Consider the following 21,264-nt stretch of genomic DNA (forward strand, 5'->3'; position numbering starts at 1 on the left):
AATTAATTGTTGTCTTAAGACTGTATTTAATGTTTGGTAGCAGGTGCACCTTCTGTATCAAAGTGCTTAAGCAGAACAGCCTGGGCAGTCCCTGACTGTAATTCAAGTGAGCTGCACAGGAATCCAAATGATAAGCAACACAACCTCTCTGTAATATAATAGCTGCTAATGAAAATAGCTGTTGCATGTTCAGTGTTGTTGCTAAATGAGATGCTACATTATAAATAAGTGAAGGTTATAGTATCTTCCACGGAAATCCCGTGTGCTTCTGTTCCGATTCACTCTGGAGGATTCAGACTCATCTTCCACTGTCTGCAGAAAATCAAATCAGACAGGTTTCTATGTTTTAAGGCTAAAGTTAGTTTAGGTTTATCTTGCAGCAGTTGTTTGAGCAGGAGGCTTAACCAGTTCTCCTTAAATGGAGATGAACTTTACTAAATGTGAAGAACAGTTTACTACCCACTGGATTTCAACAAGTGATGGTTTGTATTCACATGGTTTTAATTTATGCTCTTTGAATTGTGTGCACTCATGCAGTCTCTTGCTTTAAGCAATTATTTTGTCCTGCATTCTCATCAAATCATAGAATCATAGAATGGTTTTGTTTTCCTGCCTTCTTAACTCTCATGAGCAAAGCAGTTTCTTCTCCCTACATTCTCCTCTTTTTAAAATTGATTTTGATGTTGAAAAGTACTTGTGTTAATCCTACTGTAACAGGTCACAGCGAATCATAGAATGGTTTGGGCTGGAAAGGCCTTAAAGATCATCCAGTTTGCACCCTTTGCCATAGGGAGGGACACCTCCCAGTAGATCAAGTTGCTCCAAGCTCCATCCAACCTGGGCTTGAGCATATCGAGGGATGGGGCAGCCACAGCTTCTCTGGGCAGCCTGTGCCAGGGCCTCACCACCCTCATAGAGAAGAATTTTTTCCCAATATTCCATCTAACCCTTGCCTCTGGCAGTAGAAAGCCATTCCCTCTTGGCCTGTCATTCTAGGCTCTTGTCCAAAATCCCTCTCCAGCTCACATGGAGCCTCTTCAGGCACTGGCAGGAGCTTTAAGGTATCTGGAGCCTTCTCTTCTCCCAGGCTGAACACCCCCACCTCCAGGTTGCTGTTTGGAGTCTTGGCTAAGGAAAACAAATATAGGAGTAGGAAAAGTTTCCTCTTTCAGCAATACTGTAAAAAGTGTTGCCTGATGGAAATTCAGCTCAGCCAACAGAGGAAGTAAATAGGTCCTGAGAAAAGGAAGCTCAGCCCTTTGTGCAGTTTTATTCTGTAAGTAATTTCAGGCACAGCTGAAAAGATTATCCCTGCTTTTGTTTTTTTCTCGAGCAAGATATATAAAGAAAAGCCTTCTTCATTAGGAAAATATCACAGTGAGTTTTTGTGTGGTACCCATCACAGTAGTGTGAAAAATCCTCAGATGATGTGTGGTCCCCTCAGAAAATTTGAAAATGAAGGGCCAGACTGTGGTATCTTTAGCACTTCTCTCTGCTCATCAGTGGAGTGGGAGGGGTGCAGATCATGGGTGTCTACTACAGTCTGGAATAAGCAGAAGTGGGTTGACACTGGAACATATGACATGGGAATTATTTTCAGTGTGGATACCTGTTCTTCCCTTCTGGCATGTGCTGTCTGTGAGGAATTGATCTGGAAATTTAGTCATGCTTCGGAGGTTTTGCCACCATACAATGCTGTTGTTGTTTTCTATAGGCGATGCACAATCATAACAAACGAAAACACTTTTTTTTTTTTGGCTGGATAATATTTCCATGTAGGAATATTAAGCATAATTCTTCTGAGTATCCCATTCCCTTCTCCCCATGGATGTCTATGCCTCATTTCCTTCTCATGTCCAGAAGTTGTATGAATAGTTGTTCATTTTTAACTTATATTTTTTTTAAACTGATGATTCCAATCAATGCTTCTTAATGCTTCCTAATAATATAAATGGAAATGAGGCTTTACAGGGAGTCTGTCTTGAGGGGAAAACTGGCTAGACTTTCATAATTGGGCAGAATACAGACATCCACTGTCCTGTGGATAATACCTGACTACGAACATTGAAACAAGCAGAGAATGCACTAGCTGTTTAAACGAATATTCAAAGGAATTTTTTGTTTTCAGGTTACTGTGAGTTATCTGATACCCTGTGACACAAACTGTAGTCATTAAAATATTTCCAGGTTATTCTTTGTTTGCAGGATAAGAGCAGGGAGACAAGAGGTTTTCTTATCCACATACTCACTTGCACTGCCTGATTTGTTTGGTTCTCTTGCTGATCTTCAGTTTCCTTTCTGAGCATTGTAGCTGGGCTTTTCTGAATTTAAGTTCTGTCACCACCATAATCATTACCATTTTAGATTAAAAGGAAACCCAAAAAATCCTCAATGGCTTTTGTAGAAGAGCTCACTTATTTCATACATCCATTAGAGCAAATTTGGTTGTAAAGTGTCTGCTTCAATCTTCTATGAGTTCCCCTGTTTGCCTGGAGCTCTGGGCTAGCCTTTGGCCCTTTGGAAGGTCTGCAGAGTCCAGTGTTTGTCCATCAAGGTTTAGTGGCTGGTTCCCTGAGCCTGGTGAGATTTGTGTTGTTTTGGTTTCTCAGGCGTTACACTTAAATGATTAATACATGTTTTCACATCCCAACTTGTGTGATTTATTGCAGCAAGTTTGCAGGTCTGCAAGCTCTGCTTCCATCTTCATACCTCTCCTGGTACCAATATTCTGCTGAGTTTACTTTTGTCCCCCGAATCTTTTCTGTTTCCTTTTGGGAATACTTCTCTCTGTTTCCAGTTTTTTAGTCTTGGAGTTTCACTGGCTTCCAGAAAAGTAGCTCAGTTTTTAGGTTAGCTTTTGTGAATGCAAAAGGCCCTATGCAGCTTTTGTCTTAAATCCTTTTTCTTGTGAGCAGGCAGTTTATTCCAGCATTTGAGACCAAATCATAGAAAGGTTTGGATTGGAAGGGACCTTACAGGTGTGTTGTTCCATTCCCCAACCAAGGGCAGGACACCCTCCACTAGACCAGATTGCTCCAAGGCCTGTCCTGGTCTTGGACCCTTTGAGGCATGGGGCAGCCACAGCTTCTGTGGGCAACCTGTGTGCCAGGGCCTCACCACCCTCACAGCCAAGAATTTCTTCCTAATGTCTAATCTAAATCTCCCCTCTTCTAGTTTAAAACCATTCCCCCTTGTCCTGTCCCTCTCTTTAAAAAGTCACTCTCCCTGTTTTTCATAAGTCCCCTTCAAATCCCCACTTTCATGTAGCCTGTCCATTTTTAATATTTTTAATTAAAATAGTTTTATTTCTTTTGCATGTTCAGATTTACCTTTCCCAAGTTTAGGCTCTTTAGATTATGGTTGCATTAAATCAAAAGACTCTGATTCATTTTCTCTCCTATTCTTCAGCTTTTTTCTTTTGTTTTCACTCCGTAACTTATGAGGGATAGTATTTGTGAGTAACAGAAATTAAAGAACATGCTGCAAACTTGAGCAGTCCAGCAAAAAGATGTTTTCTTAGTTTTCTTAGTAGATTTATCTAATGCTGGCAAATACACGATACTTCTTTTGAATGGCTTGTCTGTAGGCAGGGAGATGCTCTTTTGAGCTGCTTTTAAAGGCTTTCCTCAAAAATACTTGAGTGCTGAGGCTTAAATTTGTGTTTTGAAGCTATGTCTTGATTAACATACTGCTAGAATCAAGAGGAGCCCAAAACTTCTTATGAAAACTCTGATGGCTTGATTTATGAAGATTTCAATTTTTAAAAATGTGTTGCTGAATTTCTTAGCTGACAAAAGATGCAGTTTCATCTTAACTTCATATTGGCAGCCTTCCTATTGCTATTTTACATTATTTTACCAGTAATCTCTAAGAAGGTGACTAACTATCACTGCTTTTTAGCACAGTTGACATGGTAATTGGCTCTGAACTGCTCATGGAGCTTCATACATTTCAGATAGCTACAAACCAACTAAACCACCTTCATTTAGTGTTCTTACTGCCATGAGGTCATAGTTTACAACACAAAAAGATCAAATGGTGTTTAGGTTTTTGTGGGTTTTTTAAAGCATTCTCATAGCAAAGAGCTGTAGCTGTGGATTTTGGCTTTTGGTCAGGCAATCAACATTTAGTATTTTGTCCAGCTGTGATCCAGTAATGTTCCTCACAGGAAATATTTCGTGTGGAGGAAAAGATACATATTGGAGCCTGTAAATTGTATTTTGTCCCTCATATTGCTTTACAGTTTCTCTGAGCCACTTGCAGACAGATTGAATAATCACAGGTGAATCTGACCGAAGAAACGTTTTATCAAAACTGCAACCAGAATGTGTTCACTAAGAAAATAATTTCAGAAATGTTTGTGTCTCACTTCAGTCACTTTATCTCACCTGCTTGCAGTGGGGAGTCTGTGTCTTCCATCTTAGGCCTGAGAATGCTCAAGCTGGCTATTTGTTAACTAGCGAAAATTAATGTTTTGGGAAGAAATAGCTACTTTGTCATTTTGCTGCCAGAAAAACATAGAGCTGAAGTCAGACTGTTAGAATTGGCTTTTGAGATTTGGATACAATTGAAACATTGAAATTGGGGACCTGAGGCTTCTTACTGTTTTGGGGTTTTTTTAATTTAGATGCTTTCTGACAGGAACTGTACACACCCACATGCGTAACCAGTTCTAGTGTCATCCACTAGACTAAAAGTCATCAGGCCCTAATGACAGTTAATGAAATCAGTTTTTATACTCCACAAGTCACAGGCCATTCTTCTTGGACAGACGTCCACACCTGTTTGGTGTCTCAGGAGACCAGCCATTGTTGCTGGAAGCTGAATCAGCCCAACCTGAGTAATTCAGCTCAAGACTGTGCCTTAGAGTAAAGGGCTGTGCTCCTGCAAGCCAAATCCTTCTCACTGGGGACAATACCTCACAGTCTCTAAAGTGTGTGAGTAACTGGATGATAGTTTTCTAACATTACTCTCTTTTTTATATACTTGTATATATTTTTATTAATTTCATAAGCTGTGAAGCTCAAAGGACAAGGGACAATGTCTTTAAACTGATGGGTTTAGTTTAGAAATTAAGAAGCAATTCTCCCCTGTGAAGGTGGGAAAGCCTGTGTTCAAGGCTGGGTTGGATGGGGTTTGGAGCAACCTGGTCTAGTGGGAGGTGTTCCTGCCCATGGCAGGGGGATTGGAACTAGATGGTCTTGAAAGTCTGTTTCAAACCAGACCCTTCTGGGATTCTTTCTCTGGACTTTACCTTGATATGAATGCTGTGAATTCTAGTAACAGTACAGCCTCAAGGAAAACACAAATGGAATAGACGCCCTCCATCAGCTGCTGGTTTTCACAGGTGTTAATAGCAGCATTGCATTTTTGAGCTCTGTGCCTCTGTCTAAACATTACTTTTGAACTAAAACCTCAACAAGACTTTCCATTCTCACCTGAGGGGAGGTGATGGCACAGAAAAAAACATTTAATCCACTGTACCCAGAGTCATTATGGATTTGTTTTACTTGCCTGCAAGATTTATGACCATTGTTCTACTTAAAAGAGAGCTATTTATCTTCTCATGTTTGCCTTGTAGACACTTGTCACTCAGCCTGAGCTTGTTGCCTAGGTTGCCCCTGTGATCCAGAAGAGGCATCCAGGGAAGATGACTTTCCCACTGATCATAACTGGCTCTCAAATAGGGGATTAACACTCTTCTCTCATTTTTCTTCTCTGGTGACTGTGGAACTCTTGAATGGCTGATCTCCAAAACCCTTTATACATATTTACTTCTATCTAGATGCCTTAGATAATATTTGATAAGCAGATAAACCATACTATTGACTTCATTCCTCCATTCTCAGATTTGGGATGTTATCCCTGTATTTATTCCTATTCATATTTATTGGTAGCAATGGACAGAGTTCTGAACTCTGCTCCCATATTTCTCCAGCAGTTTAAAACCTGGTTTTGAAGCCTTAAGGTCCTAAACCTTCACTATCACCATACCCTCTTTTTTTTCCCACTGACAATGTAAAGAGACAAAACCTGGGACTTCAGTCAGTGTGCCACCTCTTCTTCAGTTCTCTTAGGGATAGGAGTCTCTCTCGCCATGCCATGGAGACTTCTCCACAAGGAACATTTCTCTTTGGCTTTAAGGTCAACAGTGAATCAGCCCCGTGGGAAAGGAATATCTGTTTGCAGTGTGCAAGTCTCTCCCATGCCTTGCAGTTTTCCCATAGCTGCTTTCATGAGCCATGTCAATTTATGGGGTACTAAGGATGAGCTGTTATAGCATAAATGCAAAAGTTCTCTTCAGCCATCTCGAGGAAACAGAGGTTTTCTTCTTCTGTTCCTGGGGCAAAGTTTCTCATCTCTCTCCTTTCTTTCTGTTCAACCTACTTCAACATCTGCTTACTTCAACATGAGTGTTTCTGCTCATGGCTCTGGCTAGAATGCTACATCTCCCCAATGCATTCCATGAGTTACGGGGAAAAAGTAAAGTCTGATGTATCAGCTATATCTTAACCATAGCCTTACAAGAGAATTTCAGCCCAAGACTAAGGCATCTCCTTAATCTACTCCCATCTAGGATTTTACTTCTTCACTGATCTCAGTGTCCCATGTTGTTTTCTCAACATGTCTTCATCCTTTCCTTTTTCCTGATTCGGGAGAGAATTGGTGTTCACAAGTTCATTTGTTCTCAAGCTTTACCATCTGAAACAGTTTTGTATAGAGTTCTGCAGTGCTGGAAGGTTGATCTCATCCAGGCTCTGCATCAGGGAAATCACTCGCTGTGCCTCTCTGTTGGTCACGTGGTTTTCACCGACGCTGTGCGAGTCATGCTGGCTGCCAGCATCACCCTGTGTCTTCTCTTCATGTGGGGCACTGTTATAAATGAATACTCCAATTTAATAATTAAGGAAATTTATTAAATTATCAAAGTATAAATTTGGAAAAAGCCACAAGCGATTTCGACTCTGAGCCAGGCAATCAGTGTCGGGGAGACTTAGGATTTTGTCTCTATCGCACCAAAGTCCCTGTGAGTCTCCAAAATGTCATTTCAAAGGGCTCTGTTTTATACAGTCTTTTGGGCTCTGGAAGGGGGCTCTTCTTTAGTATATTTTAGCATATTATCGTAGTTTTTTCTTTCTTGCTACCACATTTCCCGGAACTGGTGGATAATTCCTGGAATCCTGTAAGGTGAAAACTTTCTGGGATAAACTTCTAATGATGCCTATCAAATGCCTCCTGCTGGGGTCTTGTCAGACAGAAAGAAATCCCTTGAAATATACATCGCAGAAGACAGTGTCCTCTTGGTGTTTGAATCTCCATTCTTTATCACGTAGCCTGTTACTGCTTGTTGCCCAAAACTGGCTTGGTACACAAGATGCTGTGGTTTTAATTTCCTTTAGCACGAATTATTGTATAACATATATCACAGGCACCAAAAAAAAAAAAAAAAAAAGAAAAGCTGCTGCTTCTGTCCTTCTGTCAGCAGCATGGCTGGCTAAAAGCAGCCAGGCAAACAAGGTCATTGCAAGCCATGCTGAGATAGCCACGGCTGCGCGGTGCTGCCCGAGCCACGCTGATTTCAGCTGGGCTGTCCCAGCCACACAGCTGCTCCCGGCCTCAGGGCCCCCTCCAGCACCAGCCGTGGGCTATGCCCAACGCTGGTCCTGGCCACATGGTTGCTCCCAGCATTGGGTGGGCCCCATGGGCATGGCCCAGCAGTGCTGCCAGAAGAAAGGACTGGTGGGGTTTCCGGGAGGTGGCTTGGTCCTGCTGGGAAGGGGCCCCAGCCACCCCACTGGAATGGGGTCTGGCAGGCATCCTGGGAAGGGGCCTGCATTGCAGCAGGGCCCAGCCTGGTCAGCTCCCAGTTACCTGTTCCAAGGCCGGAAGCAACAGAGCTTTTCACAGGCTTACCTGTCCTTAAATATGTTCTCACAGAGGCCTGTGCAGCTCTTTTAAGTGGTTTGACTGGGAGTCAATCTTCAAAACTAGCCAACAGATTGGGTGTGCCAGATCTCCACAGGGAGCCACCCTCACAGCCTGTGGACTCCCTCCCCACCTAAAAACCAAACAGTCTGTTAAACCATGACACAAGATTTTCCCGTGCCAGACAAAATGTATCAGGCCTTGAGCAGAAGGAGTTTCTTTTAAATGGAGTTCATGAAGGAGTTCCATACTGACAGTGGTTGAATCTTACAGTTGTACATTCAGTAGATCAATAATAGCTGGTTTTTTACTATTTTTTTTTAATTCGGGAGGAAAATGAACCAGCTGCTTATGTTCATATATAGCATACTATTTATATATAAGGTTGTGATTATAGTTGGATAAATATTGAGCTGATGAAGGAAAGTTCTCATAACACACCTGAGATGACATAAAGTGGATTTTCCAAATTGTAGAGCTTGAGACAGTGAAAGTGGCTTGTAGAACTGCACTACAGTAAAGTTAGACTTGTAAATTAGGCTTGATTGGTTCATTTTCCTTAAGAAATAGAGGTTGGCATTTGTCCAAAGAGTTTTGGAATGACTGGCACAGAAAAGCAGATCTGGCAAGAATAACCCTCTGCAAATAGTGAAGTTGTTGTGGTTTTTCTCCTTTGTGCAGCTGTCAGGGAAATCCACTGTTGGATTCTTTGCTCATAGAGAATTCAGATGTTATTACTCACTTTTGAAGAGTTTATGATGACCCAGTACAGGCCATAAATACTTAAATATATGGTCAACAATAATATTCCATAAGTGCAGCTTATTCCTATAAAATGGTGTTAACAGTGCGAATTAGCATAATGTGATGGTTTCTTGGGTGATTGGCTTGCCAAACCATAGAGCTGTGTAAGTGTTCCTACAAAACCTGTTTTTCACTACAGCTGTCCTCTGGGCTCTCTTCTGTGGTTCATATGGCATGTTTGGGGTTTTAGCACTTTGGGATAGAAGTTGTTGGCCAAACGGAGCCTGGAGTTGTGATAAAACAATTGCTTCAGCCTTTGGTTAAACATCTGTATTGCTCATGAGCGTACCTGATGGGTGTGATCTGTTCTTTCCTTCTTTTACAGCGATCGACACCATACATCCAGTGCAATTCCTGTTCCAAAGAGACAGAGCTCTAGCTTTGGCAGATTGGATATTGGTTTTTCCAGTGGGCTTCCTTCTCCAGATAAAGGACTCCGAAAACGAGCCAACACAGGAAGTGAGAGACTACAGTACAAAACTCCTCCTCCTAGTTACAACTCTGCTTTAACACAGCCTGTTGCTGTCACAACCTGTGTGGGAGAGCTGGATAAAAAACCTGGACCCATATGTTCTTCCTTGGACACCTCTATGGACTCCTCCAAAAGAAATACCAAAAAAGGCCAGGACTTGTGCAGTAGTTTAAATGGAGAAAATGGAAGCCTAAACAATACCCAAGACAGGCAGGAACCTTTCCTAGGACGTTCTAGTGCAATAAATGGGGCGTTTCTGCCTGGCGAGTGCTCTGGCACCATGAACAACAAGCAGCCCTGTGAGCTTCAGCCCCCAGTCAACCCCGTGCTTTGCTGCACCGTGGAGCAGGCAGAGGAGATCATGGGTATGGAAGCAACAGGGTTCAGCACAGGAGATCAGCTGGAAGACTTTACCTCCATCCCAGTGGAACATGCTGTAGCGGTTGAGTGTGATGAACAAGTCCTAGGGGAGTTTGAGGAGTTCTCCCGAAGGATCTGTGCACTGAATGAGAACATGTCCAGCTTCCGCAGACCTCGGAAAAGTTCGGACAAGTGAGCTCGCACGGAGATTTGATAGCAGACATTGAGGTGAAATCAGTGATCTGGAATAGAAATAAAATTGCACTTATTCTTTATATTAATTATGAAAATAAAAAAGCTTAAAGTTGTTCCTATGGTGTTAGACAAATGGACTTGAGCACAATAACACAGGATCATGGTGTATTCACAGCCCAGGTAACTTCATTCTGCTTTAAGTCCTTTTCTGTCTGGTATTTATAATCTGTTGAAGGTTTTGTGGGGTTTTTTTTCTAGGGCATTGGAATCCATTTATAAAGGCTTTTCTGAAAACAACTTCTAGTGCTGATCAGCCCCTTCTATGAATGTTTGTTATGTTCTTAATTATTATTTAGAGTTAAATTTATTTTAATCTTTTCAGAAGAAAAACCCTTTAATTTAATATATTTTTATGGTAAGATGTCTTTACATTCTCCCATGTACTCCTGTGTTTGCTTGAGCAATGTAGTCAGTATTAGAGAAATACCATGAATTTGCTACAATTGGACAACTTTATTTTGGCTGTGCTCTGTAGCCTTTGAAGTTCTAGTTTGCACTGAAGAGTCTTCACTTGGCGGTGTGAACTTGCCAGAGAATGAGCACCTGTGTGATTTTTTTGCAGTTTCCTTGCACCTGGTTAATCAGAAATGACATTTGGCAGTTTTTCCACTCCTCTTTTCCTCCAAATTTGCTCTTCCTACCAGTGGAAACCTTGAGGAGTAAACCACCTCTAAGGTTCTGTGTAGTAATCTCAGCCTGACCATTCCCCACTTAGGCTGGGCACAGATCTCATTAGTAGAGACTTAATGAACCCCGTACCAACATGGGGTTCAGCTGCCACCCTCCAAGGTGTGCAGTGGGGACAGCGTGCCCTGAGACACTTCAGACATCTTCCAAAAAACCCAGACTGGGAATGAAGCACTTTGGAATTAGGTGAATGTGTGGAATTGCTCCATCCTCTGTAAAAAGGAGGCACTTAACATTATTCATCTGGATTTTTATTTTTTTAACCATCTATACTTTGAGAGAAGAAACTTCCATTGGTTTGCTGGAGGTGCAGTTTGCTGTTGGGTCGGTTACCACTGCCACATGTGTTCAGCTGCACTAATGAGAAAGCAATTTGCAGCCTGCTTTGTGATTCCTGGTATGTATTTCAGTTTGGATTTCATTGCTCTTGCTTTCTATATTGTATACCCAAGAATCTGAGCTCAGTTGTGAGCTCTGAAATATAAAAGTATATAGCAGAATAAAAATACTTCATCTTGTCCGGCTTTTTTTTCTCTCCCTGGTTTATGTTTTCTTTTGAACCCACAACCTAGTCTTTTCCTAACTTCACTGTAAGGCTAGCTGAAATTAACTTTTAAAAAATATGGATATGTATAGTCTCAGCTTTCTGTTGTCAAAACAAGATGTGTTTGTGAGAACCAGTATACATAATAGCACTGTTCTAGAACATCCATTTTCCAGGTAACGCCTTAATGATTGTATTAAAACTATATTCACGTTTCTTCAGTTAGCTTCTAATGGTTGGGTCCACAGTTGAGTGCTTGGATAGAGCCTCTCTGCAGCAATTTGCTGGCTTTGGTCTGTCCCTGGATGATGTGCTAGATGGGAGCACTTGGAGACCTTGATTTTGAGACACTGAACATGATTTCATGTGCAGTACAAAGTTGGACACATCCATGAGTATCTTCTCCCCCAGATTAGCTCCTCTGTTCAAACCTCATGAAAACTTCCCCAAAGGAAGTGCTGCAGAAGCACAAAGCAGTGCCATCATCTTTGGAAAGGAATGGGTAGGAAGCTCTTGCTGTCCTTTGGCCTAGAGAGGGAGAATGAAACACCTGAGAGAAAAGCACTTTGTGGTGATGAGCATAAGATATTCTGTCCTGGGCCCTGTACCATCTTCTGATACCAGTATGATTTCAGGGGAAATTCAGTAACTTTAGGTCAGTTTTGCACCACGTGGGATGGGATCTGGCATACTCGAGGCAGCACAGGCCTATTTGTGCACACACTCATGTTCCTGTATAAGAGAAAAGCATTGGCTTGTGTGTGGTGGTGACTTTTCAGAGCAACCCAAAGAGTAGTTGTGAAGTCACTGCATTTCGTAGGTGAACATGGCAGTTTAGCAACATGTGAAATTAGGTTTGTACAGCATCAGTGGGACTTTTTTTTCCCATTAGTTGTTTATTTCTCAGGTTGCACAAACCAAATGAAGTCTAGTTCTCCTCCCCAATGTTGTGTTGCTGTTCCTGTTTAACCCTTGTCATTGGTAACATGCTAAACACTATGGTGGATTTTTGCATCTGTTGCACAAAGCTGCTCAGATGGGCTTTCTGTGTATTATCTTTAGTTAGCCTTAAATTATCCCTGTGTTTCTCTTCCACTTCTACCACTTTCCATGTAGCAGGTGGTGTGAGGTGGGACAGCATCACAGGGCTGATGAAGCATTGACCAGCTCCTTGTGGCTATCAGGAAGGGGGTTGTACAGACTGCAGCTGTGTCATAGCTTTCTCCTTTTGGTGTTTATTTTTTTCACGCCCTGTAAATTACTTTGGAAATAGTGTAGTGGAAGAGAAACAAACAGGAGGTTTGAGGGTGACATAATGGATCACAGTGTACGTTCAATTTTCAAGAGCCTTTCAGTTCCTGCACAGCTGTGGCACTTAAAAGTCTGCAACTGTCTTCAAATTAAGAAAGCATTTCATTGCAATCTCAATCTAATCCTTCATTAGAAATCCTTAAGATTTTTGAGCATATTAGTTTTGGAATATCAGATCCCACTATATTTTTATAGCAAGCACAACAGCATTGGTTTATCCTTGCTTGACCAGGTATTTAAAATAAGCGAGACCAGAATATCGCATAATAAATGACACATTTAAACTATGTTGGCAATTGCAGGAAAGCTCATCTGTCTTTATAAAATAAAATTGATTTGTATCTCTCAACTTGTGTGTCTTCTTCAATGGCTCCTTTGTGTTTGTTTTCTTTATGAGCCTGGTTTAAACCCCAGTGGCCTTCCCAGCCCCAAAACTCCTTGGCTTATTGTTCATCAAATCAATATTGCTTCCAACGTGAATAGTCAGGCAAGAAGATTTGCCTGAAGAACTGACTGCCTTGATGGCTCCAAATCCTGTCTCAGAAGAGCTGGTACTGCACTTGTTTTTCATGCTTCTCCCCAAAAGATGGCATGCAGCTAGAAAAATAGCTCCAGCCTACAATGGGGCTGGGATTAAGCTGGATTTGTAGGCATTTATGGGTAGTGGAAATACTGTGTTCCTTCATCAGGGAAGCACTGCTACTCATCCAGCACCTTCTGTGATTCCAGCTAATAATCAGCATATAATCAGCCCAAACTGCTGATGTGTGCCTTGAACAGGAGTCGGCTGCATGAGTCTTGGCAGAAGTCTGTCCACAGCTCATGAGTCTCTGGTGGGAAGCAGTGAAATGTGAAGAGCTACAGGGACTCTCCAGGCATCATTAGGAGGTTTTGTGGGTTAGTTTTTTTTTCCTCCTACCCAGTCTGTTTATCAGCAGAGAGTAAAAACCCAGGGCATCTTCCCACTTTAGTCCAGGAGCTGAAGTGGAAAGATACAGGAGAGAAATTTTACTTTAAGCTATCTTACAATGTTGAACAGCATTACTGAAATACAGTTGCCTGAAAGTGAAGAATAAGGAATGGAAAGAATAAGATGGAGGTGCTGCTGGAGGAGTGGACTTAATCTAGGTAAACCTTGGGTTCTTCTGTGCCTTATGCTGTCACCTTTCAAATGGCCCGAGAAGGTATGTCTGCTTGCTGTCTGCATTTTGGCCTTTTTCAGGTGGAAGTGTTTTAATGTGCTCTGTGTGCTCTGAAATGATGTGGCATAGATGGTGTCTCTGGGCAGCCATGAGCACCTCCTGTCTGCAGGCAAGCTGTTGTTAATGCCAGGTGAAAAAATATTTTCCGGGGAAAAAACATTCATTAATCAAGTCTTTTAATTGGTCATTATTTTAATATCACTTTTTTTTGTATATGGTAAATTGCAACAATTTGTTTACATTTTTTCATTAAATAGTATGAAAGCTTTTTTGCCCTAAATAACTGTGGGATGTCATGTCTGCTGCTGCTCAATTTAGTGTTGAATGTATTGCATTGACTGGCTCAACCGATAATCTGCAGGACTCCTCAGTCTTGCTTTACTGGGTTACTCTATTAGAATCATAGAACAGGCTTAGAAGGGATGTTCAACATCATCCAGTTCCCCCTCCTGCCATGGGCAGGACACCTCCCACTAGACCTGGTTGCTCAGAGCCCCACCATCCCAACCTTGGACACTTCCAGGGATGGGGCAGCCACAGCTTTCCTGGGCAGCCTGTGCCAGGGCTTCACCACCTTCACAGGGAAGGATTTTTTTCCCAATATTCTACCTAATAATCTCTGGCAGTGGAAAGCCATTCGCTCTGGTCCCGTCATTCCAGGCTCTTGTTCAAAGTTCCTCTCCAATGCTTTTGGAGCCCTTTAGGCACTGGCAGGGGCTCTAAGGAGTTCTGGAGCCTTCTCCAGGCTGAAGAATACTATTTCTCTTTGTTCTTTTCTCATGGCAGAGCTTCTCCAGCCCTCAGAGCATCTTTTGCTGACGGTGCTTGGACTCTGAGCTGAGCCTGGGCTTCCATGGGTCCATCTGGCCAGTTGCTTTATGTAGTGTGTTTCTTATGTCTCTGTTAAAAAGGAGTTTGCAAATCAGGTTGTATGGTCTCGTCTCAGGTGTTAAGGGAAACCATGAATGAGAACCAGCTGGCAACTCCTGGACTGCCACAGCATACCTATGTTTATATAAAACAGATGTACAAACATAGAACACTCTTACCTGCCTCAAAATTTAATGCAAAATGCATTTATCTTGAAATACAGCAATAAGGTAGCTCAGTCAGTGAAGCTGCATGAGAATCTGTAAACCTTGAAGGTGCAGAGTTGGTATAGGTAGAAACCTTGCCAGTCCAGCTTCTGCCAGGCATGAGGGTGTGAGATGTCCCTTGTGGACAGGGCAGGCAGAGGAACTCCTGCTCCTGAGGAGATGTTACTCTCTTCATGCTTCATACAGAAGGTGGCAAAATGGTGACATCATGATGGATAGCTGGGTTACCTATCCCTACCCAAATCTGAATCCCAACAGTATCTCTTGTTGACTGTTCTACTTACGAGTCTTTTTGGACTTCTCCTTTCAGGAAGGCACTGTCTAGCTGGCCAGTTGATTGCTGCTAATACTGCCAATGCTAAGTGCATTTATTTTTGTCTGAGATCTATACATGGTACAAGCAAGGTAATTTTTGGGAAGAAAATCTCCTTTTCTTTACAGGGTGTCTCTGAAGGAGGACGTGCACAGAATTCCTTGTCCTTCCTTGGTGGAGCTCTGCTGCAGAAAGCCATCTGTCTTTTTTCAGCCCTTGCTTTTCTGGTTTTTCTTTCAGGAATGTGATTTTTCCAGCACCAGTTGTGTTGTGTGCTCAGGCAGGACACCATCAGTTCCTGTGCAAGAGAAGGATGAAAGCAATTGTATGGTGGTTTTCTGCAGTCTGGGAACACCTTTAAAATCCTCTGGGCAGGCTGAAAGTTACCTGGAATTCTCTAAAAACATTCCCTATTTTCTATTTCTCTGTTACATTTGTAACTGCAAAAAAAAATTACTTGTTTTGGAAAGAGGTTGATAACTTCACATATTTTTCAGATGGCCTTGAAAGGCAAATGTCCTATGGATTCTGTATGGCTTCTCCACCTACTGGTGTCTGTCACATCTCTCTTTGTCCTGTGTGGGGGTTGGTCTCTTCTCTCAGGGAATAAGTGATAGGACAAGAGAAAACAGGCTCAAGATGTGCCACAGGAGATTTAAATTTGATAACAGGGAAACTTTTTCCCCCAAAAGTTGTTGTCCAGCACCAGCACAGGCTGCCCAGGGCGATGGTGGAGGCTCCATTTCTGGAGGAGTTTAACAGATGTGCACTTGGGGACTTGGGTTAGGGATGGCCCTAGCAGAACTGGGGGGACAGTTGGACTTGATCATGGAGAGCTTTTCCCACCTTAATGATTCTGTGGCTCTTTGTCTGTTCAGAGTATTGACTTGGGCAGCTAAAAACTCTTGAAACTACATCATCTTCTCATTTAATTCCTTGGTGAGTTTAAGCACGTTCAACCTTGTTCCTGCTGCACATTTTTACCATCTACCTCATTTCATTCTAACATCTCACTTTTGGATTTCCTATTCCTCATCTACCAGATGGACCCCTCCTTTCACAGATCACCTTTCTTGGACTTTGAACACTGATACAAGGGAAGTGCAGGTCCACAACCTTGTGTCAGCACTCTTTACCTTTGCCTCCAAGTGTGCCTTTAACAGCATTTTTCCCTGAGCTAGCAGGAAATGTTCTCATGCTGGAGTAAGTGGAGGGCCCTGGCTGCCTTGGGTCAGTGTTTTTACAGTGATAACTTTGTCAATAATGCATAGTGTGACAACAGAAAGTAGTTTGGCTACCCTATTGTCCATTGAGGGGGCTTGCTAAATTGGGGTAGGATTTGTCCTGGGTGATAATTCCAAGATGATGTCAGCTCTGCTGGGAACTTCTAGGGCCAAAGAGGGAAGCTTTAATCCTCCCTGATGTTAGCCAGATATCAGGTGCTGGAGTGTGTGGGTTTGCTCTGTGCAGCAAAGCTTCCAGCCTTAATGAAAAGTGTTGCTGTCTTGGGCAGAGTTTGTTTAGCTGAGGAGTGGAAGAGGAACATTTTTCATGCTCTTTGGCTGAGCATCTTGAAACTTGTGCCTCAGCTGTGATTTTCAGCATAAGATAAACAAGCAAAACAGACACCAGTGATCATTCTCTACCTCCCAAAACAAATGAGTCCCAGAACTTTTCATCATTTCCATTACAAGCCTGTCCAGCCCCAGAACAGGCTGCCCAGGGCAGTAGTGGAGTCCCCATCCCAGGAGAGATTTAAAGGCTGTGTGGATATGGCATTTGGGAACAAGGCTGAGTGGTGGGTTTTGCAGTGCTGTGGGAATGGTTGGAGTCGATCGTGTTAGTGATCTTTGCTGACCAAAATGATTCTGTGAAATACCTTCTCCTCTGACAAAACCACTGTGAAACAAGTGCGACTTTAGTTTGACCTAATGTCCCTCACTTTAATTTTGGCGCTAATGTAGTTAGTGCAAGTAGAGCAAATTAGAGGCTCTGGAATCTGAATCACACAAGCAGTCACTGGAACAGAGGAGAGGAGGAGGAGCATGAAGTTTCCAAGGGTGATTTTTAATGACCTGGCTAGGACAAATGCTTCTAGCCTAAGATTGTTCCCAGTGATTGGAAGCCAGAAGGAGGAGTAGACAAAGGATGGAGATGACCAGCTCCTCATGTTGCTGAGTGTTTGCAGGGAAGAAAAGAGGCTCCAGGTGCCCTGCAAATGCCATTCCTGACTTTGGTAATTCACGGGGTGCATGGCCATGGTCTGCCAGATGATTGCATGTGTTTGTGTGCAAGGCAGAGGAAGTTCAAAGGAAATGAAGTTCTGATCTTATCCCCAGATTCACCATAAACAGGGTAGAGAATTATGGGGTAGAGTTATGAATAAAGGTTTATATTTATTTTATTTAATTTTTTTAAGACTTCAGTCCTACAATCTTTGATTGGAGGAATCAAACTTCACTTTCTTTTTCTCCAAGTATTTTCTTCATCCAGCTAACTACAAAATGTTGAGAGTCTCTGTAAGAAGAATTTAGGAGGAAACTTTGGGGAATATGACATTAATTAGGGAGAATACCAAGAAAAAGAACATTAGCACCTACCAAATAGAAACTTTGCCAAAACCATTTATTTAGAGATGGTGTGTATTTGGACAACACTCTGGCGCCCTTGGTTGGTCTTGATGATCCTTGTGGGCCCCTTCCAGCTCAGGATATCCTATGATTTGCATTGGATTCTTCTCATCTAGCTTGAAATCATTTTAAAATCTGGCATGTGGCTTGTACCTGGGATTTCAGCTTCTTCTGAGCATCCCTTGGTAGGACACTTTTTCCCAGCCCTGTGTGATGATGTGACCCCTCTGTGGATCTGAGCTTCCTGCCTTGGGTGCCCCTGGGCGCTGCTGGGTGGGTGCAGTGAGTGGCGGGCAGCAGAAGAGAATTAGCTCTCACTTCTGAGTGCTTAGGATGGAGCATAAGGAACGAATGGAGTTCCCCAGTTTTCCAGTCCAGCCTCCCTGTTTCCACATGAATCCAGGCTGATGCAGGAGTGTGGATGAAATCCCAGGCACAAGCTGTCAGCAGCCCTTGAATGTGCCTGGAAAGGAAGATGTGTTATCCCTCTTGCCCCTGTGCACCTCTCCTCTGGCATCCCATGCTCTGGATTAATTCTTGTGTGCCTTTAGCACAAGGGGTGGGATCTTGTCCTTACCTGTGTCTGGGAGGATGGGAATTGTGATTGCATCTGGCACTTCAGGCTCCCAGAATGACACAAATGGCTGTGATTTAGATGTGTACTAATAGGGGAATTTAGCCTCCCAACATATCTGAACACTCCAGAACTCTTCGGGTAGCCTCTAATGAAGCCTTCCCAGCCAAGGAAATCCTGTGCAAAATAGGAAAGGTGCTGGGGAGAGGATGAGGGGGCTCATCTCCTGGACATAGAAGGTTTGTTCAGTCTTAGCTGTTATATTTGCACATTTATATTTGCAATATAAATGAGGCCTGTGCTGGTCTTTTCTGGTGAATTTCACTCTGGAGTTCCTGACAGGTGACCCCAGGGTCCAGCTGCATTCTCTCAGAGCTTATTTTTGACATTGTAACCCAAATTGATGTTCAGTGCTTGAATGTACAATAAGTTCATTACAGCTAAACCCTCCAGGTCAGGGATTTCCTGCTGGTAAGTGTTGGAAAAATCAGGATTCCTAGTGGTATCGGGCTGAAAACATTTACAGATAAAATTCAAGTTAGCAAGCTATGCCAAAATATTTTTGGAGCCAAAGTGAAACTGTATTTTTAGTCCACTCCAGTGGTGCTGTATCCTTCCTTGTCTTATCCTACCTCTTCCTGCCTGGGACTGGAGGCAGAGGCACCAGCCATGCACAGCTCCTGAACAGGGTTTTGGTGCTGCTCTCAAGGGGAGCTCATTAAATTGCAGCAGATGAATCCACAGTCCTATGGCTAAGCACATTTCTCAAGTGTGTTTTTGCAACCTAAAGTGTTTCCTCTTGTCCCTCTTTCTAATAAGCATGAGAAAAATCCCATGTAGGATGGGCACCTAAACCTTGGATCACAGCTCTGCAGGCAGGGAAGGACAAGGTTCTGACCCTTTCATCTTGTGTGAATAACTGAGCACTGCAAACTCTTTCTCCCACAGAAAGGGTTGCAGTTGATCAGGTGGAAGTTCGAAGGCTTTCCTGAATAAAATACAAAGGAATGTTCTGTGAGGAACTGCTGTACAGCCAAGGAGAACAGATCTTTCCCCAGCTGTTCAACACATCCTGTAACTTTTCCCAAGAACTGCCTCTTCCAACCCCTGTCTTTCCACCCACAAGCCCCACAAAATTATGCACTTTGCAAGTGGAGGAGGAAGCTCTTCACCCAACACGCTGGTCTTTGCCTTTCATTGTTCCTCTTAAATGGTGAATCACAGAATTATTGAGCTGGTTTAGAGGGCTTTTAAACCCTCGAAGTGCATCATCAAGTTCCACTAATCCCCAACAAACTACCAAGGCCACTGTTAACCTATGTCTCCAAGTGCCACATCCAGGGATGGGGACTCTACCACTGCCCTGGGCAGACCTTGCCAGGTCTGGACAACATTTCCAGGGAAGGAATTTTCCCAAAATCCAGCCTAAGCCTCTCCTGGCACAACTGGAGGCTCTTTTCTCTTGTTCTGTCCCTTGTTCCCTGGGAGAAGAGCCTGACCTCCACCTGGCTGCACCTTCCTGTCAGGGAGTTGTGGAGAATGAGCCTCTTTTTCTTCAGTTTGAGCTCCACTAGCTCCCTCAGCCTCTCCTGGTGCTGCAGCCTCTTTCCCAGCTCTGTTTCCTTCCTGGGACATGCTCCAGCCCCTTGGTGTCCTTTGGTGTTGGGAGGGGCCCAGAAGTGCCCCCAGGGCTGGAGGTCCCTCAGCAGTGCCTGGAACCCTGCCCTGGTCCTGCTGCCACACCACTGCTGGCACAGGCCAGGTGCCCTCGGCCTCCTTGCCCACTTGGGCACACCTAGGTTGATTTCCAGCCAGCTCTTAATCAAAATTAAGGAAGAAGACAAAGCTTGGCGGACATTTGCAAGTCAAATTTGTATTTGTGCTCTGCCACAAAGCTCCTCTGTTAAGTCTCCTGACACAGAGGACTCTCCAGGAGTCTTTCTCAGGGGCACCATCAGAGAGGAGTCAAAGCATGGAAATATTCCAGGGATGTGAGTGCTCACACTCAATCAGCTGAAGCAGGGCAGGGTGTGTTATGTCCATAAACAGAAGCATTTGGGTTGCTGCTAACCTTTGGTGGAGACCGGGATGTTTTTCTCCAGCCTTCACTGTCCTGCTGAGATGCCGATGAGGGGTCGTCTGAAGAAGTCATGTTGCTGAAATGCCCAGATTTCCTTCCCAGGCCAGTCAAAATAAAGAGCTTGGATTCTTTTCTGCATTGGCTCCTGGTGCTGACACCTCTCTGGGGACGGTGCTGGAAGGGCCAATGTGCAAATGCCCTCTGATGACAGGCCCAGTAAACACCTTCTCGGGCTGAGGAAGTGAAAAATGACAGTAATTTCCTGCCCACACCAACCACACAGATATGTTCCCCCATGAAGTTTTATAAGTCTGCAGAGCCTGGAAATATATTAAAGGCAGAAAGGACTAATCAGTGGAGAGGGAAAAACTGATTGAGAGGAAATTAATGGTGTGGAACTCTGTGGAAATTTAGAAACTCCTCTGAAGACCCAGGGTGTGACTGTGACCTGACCCAGAGAGGCGGCAAAACTTCACTCGATCCAAGGTCACGGATTTACAGAGCCCCTTGCAGAGACTTTGACCCACTAAAAGTGGGCAGGAACTGATGCAAAGTGTGGACACAAAGCAGACAGATGTCTGAGCACGGGTGTTTCCCTGCCCTAATGATAGAATGAGTCTATCATAATTATATTGAGTTTTGTGGGGTTTCATGGCATCTCAAGAGCACCCCAGTCCCCAGTGTCCCACGGAGGCTGCCCATGCCCTGCTCTCTGGTGATTCTTTCAGGGATGGGCATAGGAGGGGATGTCTCACCCTGTTCCAGGGCACATGCACTTACAGCCATGTATATTCAGGTGTCCTGGCTCCAACCCAGAGGTTGAGGCACATGCAGGGACGTGTCTAAACCCTGCCTCCTTCTTACACCTTCCATCCTGAGCAGCCAAACCTGGTGGTTTTCCAAGGGCTGGATCTCTTTCCAGCTGTTCCAGGCCTCAGGTCCCAGCTCTTGTAGTCTCAGCCACCTCCCAGAACCCTGTGCTTATGCTGCAGTACCAGGCACAGGCAGT

The 21,264-nt window shown here is 43.5% G+C and overlaps 1 protein-coding gene across 1 annotated transcript in view; it reads left to right on the plus strand.

Moving 5' to 3' along the window:
* The window catches only part of UVRAG (UV radiation resistance associated), an 87,194-nt gene extending 74,486 nt beyond the window's left edge, over positions 1 to 12,708 (plus strand). Inside the window, exon 15 of the mRNA XM_031060976.1 lies at positions 9,056 to 12,708. Coding sequence (XP_030916836.1) covers positions 9,056 to 9,758 — 703 coding nt within the window. The 3' untranslated portion in view covers positions 9,759 to 12,708. The remainder of the gene's footprint in view (positions 1 to 9,055) is intronic.
* Positions 12,709 to 21,264: the final 8,556 nt, after the last annotated feature.

This window comes from Geospiza fortis, unplaced genomic scaffold, assembly GCF_000277835.1.
Source record: "Geospiza fortis unplaced genomic scaffold, GeoFor_1.0 scaffold154, whole genome shotgun sequence".
NCBI lineage: Eukaryota > Metazoa > Chordata > Aves > Passeriformes > Thraupidae > Geospiza > Geospiza fortis.